This window comes from Cetorhinus maximus, chromosome 1, assembly GCF_964194155.1.
Source record: "Cetorhinus maximus chromosome 1, sCetMax3.hap1.1, whole genome shotgun sequence".
Classification (NCBI taxonomy): Eukaryota; Metazoa; Chordata; class Chondrichthyes; order Lamniformes; family Cetorhinidae; genus Cetorhinus; species Cetorhinus maximus.
In genome coordinates, this window is record NC_135879.1 from 190,772,234 (window position 1) to 190,790,112 (window position 17,879).

A 17,879-nucleotide genomic window follows, 5' to 3' on the forward strand; every position below is an offset into this window, starting at 1 on the left:
GAACAAAGTTATAGCTCATGGAATAAAAGGGACAGTAGCAGCATGGATACAAAATTGGTTGAGTGACAAGAAACAGAGCAATGGTTAATGGATGTTTTTCAGGCTGGATGAAGGTTTGTAATGGAATTCCTCAGGGGTCAGTGTTGGGATCCTTGCTTTTCCTGATATATATAAATGACATAGACCTTAGTGTACAGGGCACAATTTCAAAATTTGCAGATGATATAAAACTTGGTAGCATAGTGAAATGTGAGGAGTATAGTGTACAACTTCAAAAGGGCATACACAAGTTGGTGGAATGGGCGGACAGGTGACAGATGAAGTTCGATGCAAAGAAATGTGAAGTGATTCATTTTGGTAGGAAAAACATGGAGAGACAATATAAAATAAAGGGTACAATTCTAAAGGGGGTGCAGGAGCAGAGGAACCAGGGTGTATATGTGCATAAATCATTGAAGGTAACAGGAGTTACCAGCTTAAGGAGTGGTTAATAAAGCATACGGTATTTTTAGAATTATATCTCTCAAGACTGAAGTTTTATTTTACAAATTTAAAGGATTTGGCATGATCTGGACATCTGGATGCTAACCTGGGACTTTTTTAAAAGGTCATAAGTTCACCTTGGAGCTGTAAACAAGCACGCCTCTTCCAAGAAATCACCTGACCTATATGGTACTTGAGAAGGAGTTGTTTGTCTGTTTGTTGAACTGCAAAGCACTCTAATTAATGAAAATCTGGGAGACAAAAAGGCAAACACATGGCAGAGGCAAAAAACTAACGTTGTGAACCTCCTTGTTTTGAAGGCAGTCCTGTTGGAGAGCAAGCTGAAGAATGAAGCCTACCTTGACTGGCTCCCTGTCTCTACTTTGTGCAAAATTGTGTGTGGCTATTAACGTGTAGCTAGAGAACCATCATCTCAGTATAACCAGTCTGCATTTGGACCTGCAAAGCTAAGACCAGTGGTGAGAACTTCCAGGCATCCACTGGGACCCGTGGCCAATCTTCACATGAGAGAACGCCAAGTCCACAGGGTCGAGACCCTGTGGACTTTTTCCTTTATTCTATAACACCCATCCTTCCTAGCCCATCTCTGCAGACTCTATCTGTTTGTCCTTTGTCTGTATGTCTGTATGTACTGGAGGAATTCTTTAGGAAGAGATAGATAGTTATACTTGCCGATTACAATTGTGTGTTAAACAGTACTTGCAACTTGTTAAAAGAAGTTTGGTTTTAAAATAAATTAATCACTCTTAAGTTTTTGAAAGAAGCCTGGTCAGAGTCTCTTTTCTCCTGGATACTAGAGATACAGGTACACAATTGGCCATTTTGGTGAGAAAATTAAACATTTAATTTAATGGTACAGACTGTGGAGTGGTGGGGCTCGATAATTCGTGCACTCCCATCCCAGTTGTAACTTTTCACTTTATCCATTAATGATCTAGATGAAGGAACTGAGGGCATTCTGGCTAAGTTTGCAGATGATACAAAGATAGGTGGAGGGACAGGTAGTATTGAGGAGGCAGGGAGGCTGCAGAAGGATTTGGACAGGTTAGGAGAGTGGGCAAAGAAGTGGCAGATGGAATACCACGTGGGGAAGTGTGAGGTCATGCACTTTGGTAGGAAGAATAGAGGCATAGACTATTTTCTAAATGGGGAGAGAATTCAGAAATCTGGAGTGCAAAGGGACTTGGGAGTCCGAGTCCAGGATTCTCTTAAGGTTAACTTGCAGGTTGAGTCGGTAGTTAGGAAGGCAAATGCAATGTTAGCATTTATTTCGAGAGGACTAGAATATAAAAGCAGGGATGTGCTGCTGAGGCTTTATAAGGCTCTGGTCAGACCACATTTAGAATATTGTGAGCAATTTTTGGCCCCGTATCTCAGGAAGGATGTGCTGGCCCTGGAGATGGTCCAGAGGAGGTTCACGAGAACGATCCCAGGAATGAAAGGCTTAACATATGAGGAACGTTTGAGGACTCTGGGTCTATACTCAATGGAGTTTAGAAGGATGAGGGGGGATCTGATTGAAACTTACAGAATACTGAAAGGCCTGGATAGAATGGACGTGGGGAAGATGTTTCCATTAGAAGGAGAGACTAGGACCCGAGTGCACAGCCTCAGAGTAAAGGGAAGACCTTTTAAAACAGAGATGAGGAGAAACTTCTTTAGCTAGAGAGTGGTGAATCTATGGAAGTCATTGCCACAGAAGGCTGTGGAGGCCAGGTCATTGAGTGTATTTAAGACGGAGATAGATAGGTTCTTGATTTGTAAGGGGATCAAAGGTTACGGGGAGAATGGGGTTGAGAAACTTATCAGCCATGATTGAATGGCTGAGCAGACTCGATGGGCCAAATGGCCTAACTTCTGCTCCTATGTCTTATGGTCTTATGGTAACAGTCCCTATTTATTAATAGGGACATAGAGTACAAGAACAAGGAGATTATTTTGAACTATTAAACATAGTTCGACCTCAGCTGGAGTATTGCGTCCAGTTCTGGGTGCTGCACTATAGGAAGGATGTGAAGGCATTGGATAGAGTACAGAAAAAGATTCAAAAGAATGGTTCCAAGGATGAGGAACTTCAGTTATGAGGGTAGACTGGAGAAGTTGGGACTCTTTTCCTTGGAGAAAAGAAGGCTGAGAGCAGATTTGATAAAGGCATTCAAAATCTTGAGTGGTCTGGACAGAGTAGATAGGGACAAACTGTACCCACTTGTGAAAGGATCAAGAATGAGAGGGCACATATTTGAATCAATTGGCATAAGAAGCAAAAGCAATATTAGAATTTTTTTTTCACATAGTGAGTGGTTGAGGTCTGAAATGCACTGCCGGAGTGCGGTGGAGGCATGTTCAATTGAGGCATTTAAAAGGAAATTAGACTGTTATCTGAAAAGAAAGAATGTTAGGGGAGAATGACACTGAGTGAATTGTTTACTCAGCGAGCTGGTGCAGACATAAAAACAAAAAACTGCGGATGCTGGAAATCCAAAACAAAAACAGAAATACCTGGAAAAACTCAGCAGGTCTGGCAACATCGGCGGAGAAGAGCACAGTTGACGTTTCGAGTCCTCATGATCTGTTGAAGGTTCATGAGGACTCGAAACGTCAACTGTGCTCCTCCACTGATGCTGCCAGACCTGCTGAGTTTTTCCAGGTATTTCTGTTTCTGGTGCAGACATGATAGCTGAATGGCTCCTTCTGCAATTCTGAGATCCTGAGTTCACAGAAGACCACTACCGCTCGATTTTTAAATTCAAATGGGGTAGTAGGGGGACACACAAATCGCCCTTCTGGGATCTAGCTGAGCAACAAGCTACTGTTGACTTGTGGGACAGCTTTTCCCCGTGGTATCCAATTTCCGCCTGAACATGGTTCACTTGCTTCTTTAATTATACATTTAAACGTATCCAGCAGAGGGAGCCGATGCCTGGATGTAATGCTGTTTTTATTTGTTTCGATCTTGCCGAGGAATAAAGCAGCAACATGGCTGCTGAAAGAATAATAATTTATACAATGTTTTTGTAAAAGGTGATTTCTCTTTCAAATTTACTCAACCCAACTCCACAATACATAATACAACGAGAGAAAGACATTTCCAGGAAAAGGTGCAGTAATATTTGCTAAGCTTGCAAAGTATTACTGATCAGGAAAGTGACACTCCTTGCAATTAAAACAAAGTTAAATCGCCTCAAATGTTCAGACCGGTTTACAAATTGTATCATTCTTGTTGATTACAAACATTCACCTCCTTTGCAGTATGGCAAACATTGTTAACCCATAACCTGGACTGTATTATGTACAAACACCGCGTTAAACTGTATGCAGGAGCAATTCAAATAAATGCAGGACACGTTCTAAACCCAATTTATTTCACTGCTCAAAGTAAACGCTCTCCCAAAAGAATTCCGTCGCTAGCAATGAAGCGCTGAAGTACAAACAGAAAATGCAGGAAATAATCAATAAATCAGGCAGCACATCTTGTTGATCAGCTGAGTATTTTGTTACTGTTGAAGCTCCGAGAAAATTCCCGGGGAACGTTCGACATCCTGGGATGGACAGCAAATGAAATCTGACGCACGGTGATTGACAGCGAATGGAATCATGGGGAATTCGGAAACTGTGGCGCGTGGAAGAGGCGTTGGACCAATCAGGTGGAGCGGAGGCGGGGGTTGGGTTCCAATCGGACTGAGCCGGAACTCAGGGCAGCACGTGTGACGAGGCTGAGGAACTGCTTCCGGGAAAACCGGTTGTGAAAGCACAAGGGAAAGATGAAGAGAAAGAGTCCTGAAACTGATCTGCACGTTGCTGAACAGCAGGTATGTGCACTGGTTTTATTGCTCTGAGCTACTTTTGTGCAATGCGTTCCGTGCGCTAGTTTCAAATGTTTTACTCCCGGTACAATTATAGTCCTCATTGCTCAAGTATCAAACCGTAGTTTTTGTTTTTAAACCGTAGTCCATGTGATTGAATCATGCCCAAGTAAACCTTAACAGCAAATCTCTCTCATCGTTCTCATCAATTATGGTTAAAAATATTTTAATTAATTAAGTAAATAAATTTAGGTTAGTCGGAGATATGCCAGAACAGGTTCTGGGTCTGGATTGTAGAATATGGGAACTTAAGGATGGTGAGATGTACTATACTTGGATTTCCAAAAGGCATTCGATAAGGTGCCACACAGAAAGTTAATAATTTCTGCTCCTACGTCTTATGGTCCTCTTGTCACATCTCAGTTTCAATTCACTGTGTTGTTCAGTTGAAGTTTGAAAAATGTGATTAATTTGTTCATTGGTGTCAGTGCAAGGGAATGTGAACCAGCACAGTGGAGGGTTCCCATTTGAACTTTGAGAAGAAGCTCAATTCTGGTGTTTGCTCTGTTATTTGTCATTTCTTACCAAGGTGTCAGCCATAGTACTTTGTTGGTAGCACTCTTGTCCTAAGTTATCGGGTTGAAGTACCACTCTAGAAACTTGAGCACAAAAATATGTGCTGACCTTCCTGTGCAGTACTGAGAGAGTGCTGCACTGTCAGAGGTGTTGACTTTCGGACAAAAAGTTAAACCTTAACTCCGCTTTCCCACAAAGATAAAAGATCCCATGACATTATTTTGAAGAAGAGTGGTGGAGTTATCCCCACTGTTCTGGCCAATATTTATTCTCAATACATCTCTCAAAAACAGATTATCTGAGCATTATCACAATGCTGTTTGTGGGAGCTTGCTGTGTGCAACTTGATTGCAACACATCTGACGTTGGAACAATGATTGCAGGATAAAAAAGTGCCTCATTGGCTATAAAGTGCTTTGTGATGTCCTGAAGTTTGCGAAAGGTGCTATATAAATACAAGTCTGTTCTTTTAGTTGATATCAATTGTGTGTGGCTGCTGCTAGAACCATTACACTCCTACATGATCTTTAATGCAAGGATGATCTTAAGGTAAACCCACAGTGAATCCTCCACCTCTCCTTGCTTTCTACTTTAGAGCCCGGTCAAATCCTGAAAGCTTGTGCATATAGTGGCAGTGCTGCCCCCAGTTCTCTCCTTTTCTGCAATCCTCCATGATTAAGCACATGGGTCGATAAGTCAAGAGTCATGTTACAGCAATAGAGAGCTGTGAGAGTCTCTTGAGATAGAGGTTGGCTCTCCCAGTGTAGTTTGTTAATTTAACAGTGTAACTTGTTACATTGTATTTTTAATCTTCTGTGCTTTTATTTAAGGATTTAGAAAAAATCCAAGATGCTGGGAACAATAGTGATGACGGGGAGAAAGATGAAGAGATTGAAAAGCCTGGAAAGAGAAGGAATGTCATGAAAAAAAAGCAAACAACAGATGCTGGAGTAATAGGAGCTGTTAAACTAAGTAAAAGAGAGCTGTATAAGCCACCAACTAATGAAGAGCTCAATCAGCTGAAAGAAACGGAGAATCTCTTTCATTCCACTCTGCTTAGAATGCAGGTACTGCACCATGAATGATATAAGCTTTTGATATTGGAATGTTTCTGTTGTGGAAAAAACTAAACTACTTTTTCTCGACCCCACCTCCACCCACTATCACATTGATTGAAAAATTGTATCTATTTAAAAAAATATATGATTTTTCTCCCTTCTGGCACCTCACTTGCTCTTCTTCATGGGTGAAGCCAGTGAATTTTGGCAGCCAGTTCTTTAGCCAGTGTCCACACATGCACACTCGTCATTTGGAGTTGTTAGAGAGTGATCTGAAATCTTAGTCCTTGGCAAACTGTTGCTGAAATCATTTAGCACCGCACAGCAGATACTGAGCTTGGAATTTTTTTTGCAGAAACACGTTGTAGTCACTTATTATACATGGCAGTTGGAATGTATTGTATGTTGAAGAACTTTGTCCCCTTTTTGGTTTAGATTAGCTAGCCCAATGATATAGTAATAATTAGAAATAAATACCTTTTTCAGTGGTGCTCTAGAGTTGAATATTCCAATGTTCTCCAGGCTGGCCTCACACCTTGCACCATCCATCCAGAATCTTGAGCTCATCCAGAACTCTACTGCCTGTACCCTAACTCGCACTCTCACATCACTCTTGTGCTCACGGACCTACATTAGTTCCTGGTTTGGAAGCACCTCAATATTAAGATTCTCATTCTTGTTTTCAAATCCCTCCATGGCTTCCCCTCTCCATATCACTGTGACCTCCAGCCTTACAACCCCTAATGTCTCTGCGGTCCAGCTCTGTCCTCTTGCACAGCTCTTATTTTGTTGCTCCACCTTGGTGGCCATGCTTTCAGCTGCCTAGGCCCTAAGTTTGTAATTTCCTTTCTAATCCTCTCAACCTCTCCCTCCTTTAAGATAACATTATATTTATATATAATGTAATAAAACATCACAAGTTGGTTTGCAGGAGCATTCGAAAATAAAATATAATACTGAGCAACATCAGGAAATGTAACCAAAAGCTTGGTCAAAGAGCTAGTTTTTAAGGAGTGTCTTAAAGAAGGACACTGAAGTAGAGAGGTGGGGAGATGAAGGGAGGGCATTCCAGAGCTTAGGGCCTATGTCTAACTGAAGGTTCGGCCACCAATGGTGGAGCATTTAAAATCGGGGATGCTCAAGAGGCCAGAAGTAGAGGAGCACAGATATCTGAGGGTTATGGGGCTAGACAAGATTACGATAATGAGGGGTGAGGTCATGGAGGTGCTACTTAAAACCATGCTTTTGGTCATCTGTCCTATTATCTCCTTATGTGGTTCTTACCACCTCAGGATGTTTCACTATATTAAAGATGCTAAATAAATGCAAGTTGTTGCTGCAGTCCTTGAAAATGCTGAAGTAACTGTTGATGTGTCAGGTGGACAAGTGGAGTAACATAAATATAACTGAAACTTCGAACATAGGAACAGGCGAAGGCCATTCAGCCATTGAGCCTGCTCCACCATGCAATATGATCATGGCTGGCCGAACACCTCAATGCCTTTTACCTATACTATTCACATAACCCTTTACGTTATGGTTAATCAGAAATCTGTCAATCTCTACCGTAAACATACTCAATGACTTAGCTTCCATGGCCCTTTGGGGTAGAGAATTCCAGAGATTCACAGCCCTCTGAGTAAAGAAATTTCTCTTCATCTCAGTCCTAAGTGGCTTCCCCCTTATTTTAAAATTGCGTCTCCTGGTTCTAGACTCCCCAGCCAAGGGAAACATCTTACCTGCATTTACTCAGTCTATTTCTTTAAGTATTTTGTAGGTTTCAATGAGATCACCTCTCATTTTTCAAAACTGTAGAGAATACAAGCCCAGTTTGCCCAATCTCTCTTCATAAGACAGTCCCGCCATCCCCGGAATAAGTCTGGTGAACCTTCGTTGCACTCCCTCTATGGCAATAATATCCTTTCTGAGGTAAGGGGACCAAAACTGCACGTAGTACTCCAGGTGCGACCTAACCAAGCTTCTATGCAACTGAAGCAAGACTTCACTACTCCTGTACTCAAATCCTTTTGCGATAAAGATTAACATTCCGTTAGCTTTCCTAATAGCCTGCTACACCTGCACATTAGCTTTCAATGACTTATGGACAAGGACATCCAGGTCTCTTAGTACATCTACACTTTCTAATCTCTTTCCATTTAGGAAATACTCTGCACATCTGTTCCTTCTACCAGAGTTGATAACCTTACATTTTTCCACATTATATTCCATCTGCCATGTTTTTGTCTACTCACTAAGTCTGTCCAAATCCTCCTGTAGCCACTTTACATCTTCCTCACAAGCTTGATGGACTAACAATAAATAAAATCATGAGAACTATAAAAGATGTGGTGGGAAGGTGAAAGCAGATTAGCAAGGCTAAAAGGGAAAATATAAAAGGGTAGTAGACAATGCAAAAGGAATTATTAAGGACTTTTATAACCGCAGAGTAGAATAGAGACGATAGAACCACATAGTCTTATTGTGGTGGATGAAGGTATGATAGTTATTATGTACTGGTCATTTTTTTTTACACATTACGGTGGAAGTAAGAATTGGGTATACTAGCAGAGGATATGGAACAAATGTAAAACCCGACTGTAGAAAATGATTGGTTCTGAAACAATTTAACAGAACTCAAGGTGAATATATCACTCTGGTCTAATAGCATGCACACTTGGCAGTTGGGTAAGGACACCAAGGTTCTGTCCACATTTAAGTCTTTCATGAATATTCAAGTTGTGTAGTGGGAATGGATATTACCTAATGTAACACCCTTGCTTAAGAAGGTATGAGAAGTATGAGCCAGGTAATTATGTATCATTTAGCCTAACATCAGTCTACTAGCGTTTTATATTTTCCTTTTTAGCCCTGCTAATCTGTTTTCACCTTCCCACTACATCTTTTATAGTTCTCATGATTTTATTTGCGTTTATAATTCGAGATCAAGGTAGTGAACATTTAGAAATCCTTGATCTAAATCAAAGACAGCCAGCACTCGCTTGTTAAAGGCAAATTATGTTTGAAAGATTTAAGAGGCTTTGAAAAAATTATAAATAAGACGCCATATATATGGATTTTTAGAAAGTATTCAGTATGTTTTCCCATAAGGGGACTGTTGAAGGCATATGGTACAAAAGGAAATGAAGCACCATGGGTGAAATGTTGATGGATGGTGAGGAAACAGGGTAAATGGCTCTTGCTCAAATTGGAGAAGGTTTGGAGTTTTTATTCACGGGATATGGGCACCACTGACTAGGCCAGCATTTATTGCCCATCCCCAGTTGCCCTTGAGAAGGTGGTGGTGAGCTGCTTTCTTGAACCACTGCAGTCCAAGTGTTGTTAGTACACCTATAGGAAGGGAGCTCCAGGATTTTGACCCAGCAGCAGTGAAGGAACAGCAATATAGTTCCAAGTCAGGATGGTGAGTGGCTTGGAGGGGAACATCTGGGTGGTGGTGTTCCCATTTATCTGCTGCCCTTGTCCTTCTAGGTGGTAAAGGTCAAGGGTTTGGAAGGTGCTCTCTAAGGAGCCTTGGTAAATTCATGTGGTTCATCTTGTAGATAGTCCACACTGCTGCTACTGTGTGTCAATGGTGGAGGGAGTGAATGTTTGTGGATCAAGTGGGCTGCTTTGTCCTGGATGGTGTCAAGCTTCTTGAGTGTTGTTGGGGCTGCACTCATCTAGGTAAGTGGGGAGTATTCCATCATACTCCTGACTCGTGCCTTGTAGAATTGCAAATGATTAGTTTGGTGAATGGTGCAATATGGTGAACTTGCAGTAACTATGGAAGAGTATGGATCTTCGATGATCCTTCACGCTAAGTTCACATTCATTATCCAGTGATCTGTGCTGCAGGAGCACTTTTGTAATTTTAGGGCTGGACCGAGTTTAATTGTGACGGCAATCAAGAGCATATTATCTGTGAATATGCGTTACCTCACTACATTTCATGAAAAACTTTCAATTGGGCAAGCGTATTGTTGACTTTCTGCAATTGTGACATTTCCCACTGTATTCTGAACAGAAGAACATAAGAAAAATGAGCAGGAGGAGACATTGAGCCTGCTCTGCCATTTAATATGATCATGGTTGATCTTGGGCTTCAGCTCCACATTCCCACCCACTCCCCATATCCCTTAATTATCTGAGAAACAAAAAGATATGTCTACCCCAGCCTTAAATATATTAAATGATGGCACATCCACAACACTCTGGGGTAGAGATTTCCAAAGATTCACAAATTTCCAAAGAAATTTCTTCTCATCTCAATCCTAAATGATCCGCCCCTTATCCTGAAACTGTGCCCCCTTATTCTGGATTCCCCAGCTAGGGAAAACAAAGTATCAGTATCTATCTTGTTAAGCCCCTTCACAATCTTGAATGTTTCAATAAGATCACCTCTGGCTCTTCTAAACTACAGGGAATAGAGAACCAATTTACTCAGCACCTCATCATACGACAACCGTCCATCCTAAGGACAATCAGGTGAACCTTCACTGCACTGCCTCCAATGCAAGCATATGATTCTGTAAATATAGAGACAAAAATTGCACACATTCCTAGTGTGGTGTCACCAAAGCCCTGTACGATTGCAGCAAGACTTCTTTATTTCTGTACTTGAGTCCTCTTGCAATAAAGGCCAACTTGCCCTTTGCTTTCCTCATTGCTTACTGTACCTGCATGCTAACTTCTTGTGTTCCTTGTATGAGTACATTCAAGTCTATCTGCACATCAACATTTACTAGTTTCGCATCTTTTAAAAAATATTCTGCTTCACTATTTTTATGACTGAAGTGAATAACCTCACACTTCCCCACATGATACTCCATCTGCCAACTTGTTGCCTATTTGATTAACCTGTTTTTTTCCAGTCTTTCTTTGTCCCCACAGCTTGCATTCCCAACTAGCTTTGTATCATCAGCAAACTTAGAAAACTACAGGGGGATTTCCCTCATGTCCATCGCGGGTAAGATCCTGGCCGTATCCTCCTGAGCCGCCTTCGCCCAGTCACTGTGGAGATCCTCCTGGAAACCCAGTGTGGCTTCCAACCCTCCCGGGACACTGCGGACAAGGTCTTTGTGGCTAGACAGATCCAGGAAAAATGTCAGGAGCAAAATCAAGAATTGTTCCTCACCTTCATCGACCTGACCAAGACTTTTGATTCTTTAAATTATGAAGCTCTATAGATCATCTTCAACACTTTAATTGCCCCTTGAAGTTCACCACCATCAAATGACTCCTGCATGACCACCACAGTCCCTGAGTGGAGGATCTGAAACGGACACCTTTCGCATCCGGACTGGGGTCAAACAAGGTTGTGTGGTCCCCCCCCCCACCTTGTTCACCATGTACCTGCCTGTCATTGTCCGCCTCATCTGAGATGACCTACCCCTGGTGACGGCATTCAGTATTGTCTGAACTGGAAGCTCGTCAACCTTGGTTGCTTCCGGGCAAAAACAAAACTCACCACCATGGACAACTAGTTTGCAGATGACTGCTGCGTGATCGCTCACTCTGTACAAGCCATTCAAAGGAAGCTTGACCTCTCAACAGCTCGTATAAGAGGCTTGGCTTGGCCTGTCCTGAAACATCGCCAAGTCGAAGGTCTTTCACCAACCTTCCCCGGGCCAGTTGAGCACCCCCCTGCTCCATCCACGTAGATGTGGTGGCTCTGTAAAACGTGCAGCATTCCGCTTATCTCGGCAGCCACCTCTCTCAAGGGACTACCATCGATGAAGAAGTCCAACGCTGAGTCAACCGTGCCAGCGCTGCCGCCTTTAAGCTGCGTCAACATGTCTTTGACAACAGGGACCTTTGGAAGTCAACAAATGTTCTGGATTATAAGGCCGTTGTACTGACCACCCTCCTCTACTGTAGCAAAACATGGACTGTCCACTGACGCCACATTAAGATCCTTGAGAGCTTTCATCAACGGTGCTTGCATCGAATGCTGGGGGTCAAATGGGAGGACCACTGGACTAACGTGAGCATCCTCCATGAAGCTGCGTCTACCAGCATTGCAGACCTGCTCCTGTGAAACCAACTCCGATGGACAGGCCATTGCGTCTGGAAGCCCGAAAACCGCCTCCATCGGCAGATTCTCTTCTCATAGCTCTCCGTTGGCCAGTGGCCAAAGGAAAAGGTATAGGGATACGATCAAGATCGCTCTAAAGTACGAAGTCATTAACATCACCGACTGGGAGGAGAATGCTGTTGATCGCACAGCATGGCACCGCCTGGTCTGTCAAGGTGCAAGCCACTTCGAGGCCCTGTGACTCGACAGCAAGATGGAATGATGGCGGCAAAGGAAGGAGAAGGAAGCCAACTCGGGACTGTGATTTCCACTGTTCCGCGCAACAATGTTCCCCTGCTGCAGAAGAACATGTAGATCGTGAATTGGGCTGTTTGGTCATCTGAAGTCTCACCAAGCCTGATGGACGTCACCCTCGATTCCGAGGGACCGCTGATGATGACAACCTCCTCACAGCTTGCATTCCCACCTAGCTTTGTATCACCAGCAAACTTAGATACATTACTCTCTGTCTCTTCGTCTAAGACATTAATATAGATTGTCAATAGCTGAGGCCCCAGCACTGATTCTTGTGGCACTCCATTAGTCACATCCTGCCTACTTGAAAATGCCCAATTTATCCCTACTCTTTGCTTCCCGCCCATTAACTAATCCTCTACCCATGCCAATATTTCACCCCCAAGCCCATGAGCTCTTATCTTTTGTGTTAACCTTTTGTGTGGCACCTTATCAGATGTCTTTTGGAAATCCAAGTATGGTACATTTACTGGTTATCCTTAATCTACCCTTTTTATTACGTGCTCAAAATGCAAATAAATTTGTCAAAACAGGATTTCCCTTTAGTAAAACCATGTTGACTTGTTCTAATCATACTCTGCTTTTTAAGTGCATTATTAAGATTCCTTAATGAGAGACTCCAGCATTTTGCCAATGATTGATTGTCAGGCCACCTGGCCTGTAGCTCTTGTGTTCTCTTTCCCTCCTTTCTTGAATAGTGGTGTTACAATGGCTAACTTCCAATCTGCTGGGACCATTCCTGAATCTAGGGAATTTTGGTAAATCATAGCCAACACATCCATGAGTTATGTAGCTATTTCTTTTAGAATTCTAGGATGTATACCTTCAGGTCTCAGGGATTTGTTGGATTCTAATGCCTTTAATTTTTCCAGTACTTCTCTTCTGCTGATATCAGTTACCTTAATTTCCTCTCTCTTATTAGTCCTTGGGTTACCATCTATTTCTGGCATGTAACTTGTGCTTTCGACTGTGAAGACCGACAAAAGATATTGTGCTTCTTAATAATGTGTTGGTCAATCAAAGCAAAAATGCTCTGAAGTCAATGAAACTACTGATATCTACAGAGATTTTATTTGAAGGAAGTTAATGAGCCATATGCATGGTATCCTTTTATTGAGAGAATTGTACCACGAGCGAAAGTTTGTTGTTTTGGAGGCCAGAAATTAGATTAAAACTTCTAAGCTACATCTTGTGAGGAAGCTGATTCCTATTAAACAATGTTAATTCATTTTGAGTAAACTCAGAAGTAAGTGAAAAGCATTAATGCTTGAAAAACACAAAATTCCTCAAGTAAAAAATCCACAAATTTAATGCTTAAAAAAAATTGTTGAAAATGGATAATGTGCTGTTTTGAAATCTTCAGAATGCCTGGCACACCATCTGACAATTTTCAGAGTCAAACATCCTCACAGTTACTTTAATTAAAAATTTAATTTAAATCCTATTAAAAAGTCATCCTTCTGTTGCTAAAATGACCCGTGCAATTGCCAGATGTAAACATTCTTAATTAATTTTCTACAAGCTTAGGGGAGCGCACTCATCTGATGAAACTCTTAATTCATTTCTATTTTAATTTAATAAACACATTCTTGTTGATGCATTTTTTACAGTGGACCTACCTGATGTCATATGGAATGGAAATAATAACTGTGGGAGGTTTCCTTTCTATGCAGTGACCAATAAATTTCACTTTTTTGCCTTTATATTAAACCATGGAGGTAAAAGTTCATGTTAGTTCAGTGACTTCCTGATGAATTAAGTTATGTTTCAGATTGAGGTGACAATTTGAATTTAATTTTGTATCTCCCCATTCATATCTGAGGGGTTTTGTCAAGGTGATAGTGAGTCATTTGTGGAGAGAGCTAAGAAGTAACTTGTGTTCCCAAAAGACGCTTGCAACATTCCACTTGGTGTCTTCCTGTGATGATGCCAGCTAACTCAGCATAGACCGAAGAGCAAACTTGAGCTTTCCTGGTCCTTGCAGCTTAATGTAAGTACAATGCATGATGTGATACAGATCTGTTCATTCAAAGAAATTCTTGGACTGGCTGGTCTCTCAGCTGGTGTGGTGGGACGAAAACAGATTGTACCCATTGTGCCTGGGCTTTTACAGTGCCTTCCACTGCATGCTTAACTCTAAATATTATTATTAGCTGATAGTGTGTACTCTGTATGGCTGAGCACTGTATTGACACCAGTACTTTGAAGGTTTTGGGACATTTCCTGTTCCAATTCTATCTCTCTCCTGGTTCTCTCAGAGATTGAACCTGGGTATTCTTATGTCAGTATGGCTCATTATCACAATTGACAACAGGTTTATCTGTCAGCCATTGAAACCGTTGCAAGATTTGGGATTTCATAGGCAGGAATTAAGCAGTTCAGTAGTAAGAGGTGTTATCGTTGAAGTGGTTAAAAAAGAACTTGGGAATCTATTGTCCATGTCCCTCTAGATGACTTGTAATGTATTTTACAGATTGAGGAACTCCTAAAAGAAGTGAAATTGAAAGAGAAAAAGCGCAAAGCTATTGACACCTTCCTCCATGAAGTGAAGAATTTCCTCAGCAACATACCAGAAACAAAGCAAGTCGATGTAAGCAAATTCAATTATTATTTTATTACAATATGGAGAGTAATTAAATTATATTTATAGGAGAGTACTTAAATTGAATGTAGTTTGCACTGTAAGCATATTTGATAACCTAGTATTATATACAGCTCCAAGAAAACTGATTTTCAAACAAAATATACGACATAACTTTTTAAAATCACATTTATGATTTCTCACTGAGTTCTTCCTTTGATCTGTACTTGCCTGACTTGTGCCTCAGTATATTTTTGATTATGGGCAGTGCATTGTCTGAGAGGCTATTGGTCAAACATGGACATGCGAGCATTTGAACCGTGAAACGAATGAAAGCGAGTGCATTTGCAGCTCAATGAATAAAAAATGGATTCTCTACTTCTGGTAGAGGGTAAAAGAAGTATGGACATGTTATTTCCCCAACCGAAGGAGGAAGGTATTGGAATCACTGCCATTTCTAAAATGCCTTTGAAAGAAATTCAAGTGATTTTTATTTTTAACTCCATGATTGAATCTCTTCAATCAGGATTTTGCCTTGCTACAAGGCTGAAACAGCTTGGATCCAAGTCAGAAGTGATATGCTGTGTTATTCTAATCGTGATACATTATCTGCCCCTGCTTGACCTCCCCGTGGCATTTGATGAGTGACCACGCTATCCTCTTCTTCTCCAGTGCAGTTCACTGAGACTACCCTAGTTTTGTTTCTTTTTAGGTAATCTCCAGCAGTGGCTTTTCTTTACCATCACCTGCTATATGAGAGTCATAGGGCGGGATTTTCGGGCCCTGACACTGTCTCTCCAAATTTTCCCGTCCAGTCCGTGACAGTGCCCGTTGGTGTCGGGGCTGGAAAATTCTGGCTATAGAGTCATTCCAACCAGAAGAAGGCCATTCAGCTTACTAAGTCTGTGCCGACTCTCTGCAGGGCAATCCAGTCGGTCCCATTCTCCTGTTGTGTCCCCATTGCCCTGCAAGCACGTTTCCCTCAAGTACCATCTTCTCTGCTTCCACCACCCTTGTAGATAGCAAGTTCCAGGTGATTACAACTCACTATGTAAAATAAAGTTCTTCCTTACATCCTCCCTCCATCTCTTGCCCAAAACCTTAAATCTGTGTCCCTTAGTCCTTGTACTATCAACTAATGGGGACCAGTTTTTCTTTGTCTACCTTATTACATCTGTCTTAATCTTACACAATTGAAACCCTACATGACTTTCACAATAGCAACTATTCCTCCTTGTCCTCTTGACCAGTATGCAACCTTTGACACGGTTGACCAAGCCATCCTCCTCTTGCCTCTCCATTGTCATTCAGCTGGCTGTCAGTGCATTACCTGGTTTCATTCTTATCTATCTATTCATAGCTAGAGTATCACCTGCAATGGCTTCTCTTTCTTCTCCCGCACTGTTACCTCTGTCCCACGAGGATCTATCTTTGGTCCCCCTCCTATTTCGCATCTACGTGCTGCCCCTCAGTAGCATCATCCAAAAACACAGCGTTTTCATCTGTATGTTGATGATACCCAGCTCTACCTCACCACCACCTTTCTTGACTCTTCCACTGTTGCTAATTTATTAGACTACTTGTCTGACATTCAGTACTGGATGAGCAGAAATTTCCCCTAATTAAATATTTGTAAGACTGAAACCATTGTCTTCGGTTCCTAACACAAACTCTGTTTCCTAGTCATCAACTCCATCCCTCTCTCTGGCCATGGTCTGAAGGTGAACCAGACTATTCGCAAACCTGGTATCATATTTCACCCTGAGATGAGCTTCTGACTACATTTGTGACATTGATAAGAACACCTGTTTCTTGCTCCAGAACACTGCCTGGCTCCACCCATATCTGATGCTGAAATTTTCATCCATGTGTTTGCTGCCTATAGATTTGACAATTCCAACATGCTTCTGGCTGGCATCCCATATTCTACCCTCCTTAAACTTGAGGTCATCCAAAATTCTGTTGCCCATGTCCTAATTAGCAGCAGACTCCATTCAGCCACCATCTCTATGCTCACTGATCTACACTGGTGCCTAGATAAACAACACTTGGATTTTAAAATTCTCATCTTTGTTTTCAAATCTGTCCATGGCCCCCTGCCTCCCTATCTCTGTAATTGCCTCCAGCTCCATAAGCCTCTAAGATAACGGCGCTAATCTAATTCCGGCCCCTGAACATTGCTGATTTTAATCACTCCATAATTGGTGGCCATGCATTCAGCTGCCTAGACCCTAAACTCTGGATTTCCCCCCAAACCTCTTCTCCTCTCTACCTCACTTTCTTCCTTTAAGATGTCCCTTAAAACCCACCCCTTTGACCAAGCTTTGGCCATTTGCCCTTATATTACTTTACATGGCTTATTATATAATCATATAATCATAGAATCATATTAAGTTTACAGCTCAGAAAGAGGCCACTTGGCCTATTGTGTCTGTGCCAGCCGAAAAACAATTCACCCAGCCTAATTCCACTTTCCAGTATTCGGCCTAGAGCTGGGCAGGTTACGGCACTTCAGGTGCATATCCAGACACCTTTTTAAATGAATTGAGGGTCTCTGCCTCTACTATTCTTTCAGGCAATGAGATCCAGAACCCCACAACTCTCTGGATGAAAACGTTTTTCCTCAACACGCGCACAAGTTATTGTTCTTGTTGTATTTGTACATCATTGTAATTGTAAGTTTACTCAGGAGAAAATACAAGGGCTGAATCTTTGGAAAACAGATCTACTGAAGCAAAGCAAATGACACTTTGAACAAGGAGAGTTATGGACTGTGTAATATTTCTCCTAAGTAGTGCTGTAAATGGCTGCTCTGATGAATAATTTAAGGTTGTTGGGGAAAAGAAACTTTAAGGATTGATAAAGTTTCTATTGAATGGCTTTAATTCAGTTTCAGACAATGGAAAATTAAATCAGCATGCAAATTTCTACATGTCAATTACAGTACTGATAAAGTTAATTTAGTGAAATTAAAGATGTTTACATTGAGAAATTGATTTCTAAGAAATCGGATTTTGCTCGAAACCTGC

General features: G+C 41.6%; 1 protein-coding gene across 1 annotated transcript in view; it reads left to right on the plus strand.

Annotated features, from left to right (window-relative positions):
• Positions 1-4,175: 4,175 nt before the first annotated feature.
• The window catches only part of nol6 (nucleolar protein 6 (RNA-associated)), a 125,509-nt gene continuing 111,805 nt past the window's right edge, over positions 4,176-17,879 (plus strand). The window contains exons 1-3 of the mRNA XM_078551346.1: positions 4,176-4,313; positions 5,714-5,950; positions 14,743-14,859. Coding sequence (XP_078407472.1) covers positions 4,266-4,313; positions 5,714-5,950; positions 14,743-14,859 — 402 coding nt within the window. The 5' untranslated portion in view covers positions 4,176-4,265. The remainder of the gene's footprint in view (positions 4,314-5,713; positions 5,951-14,742; positions 14,860-17,879) is intronic.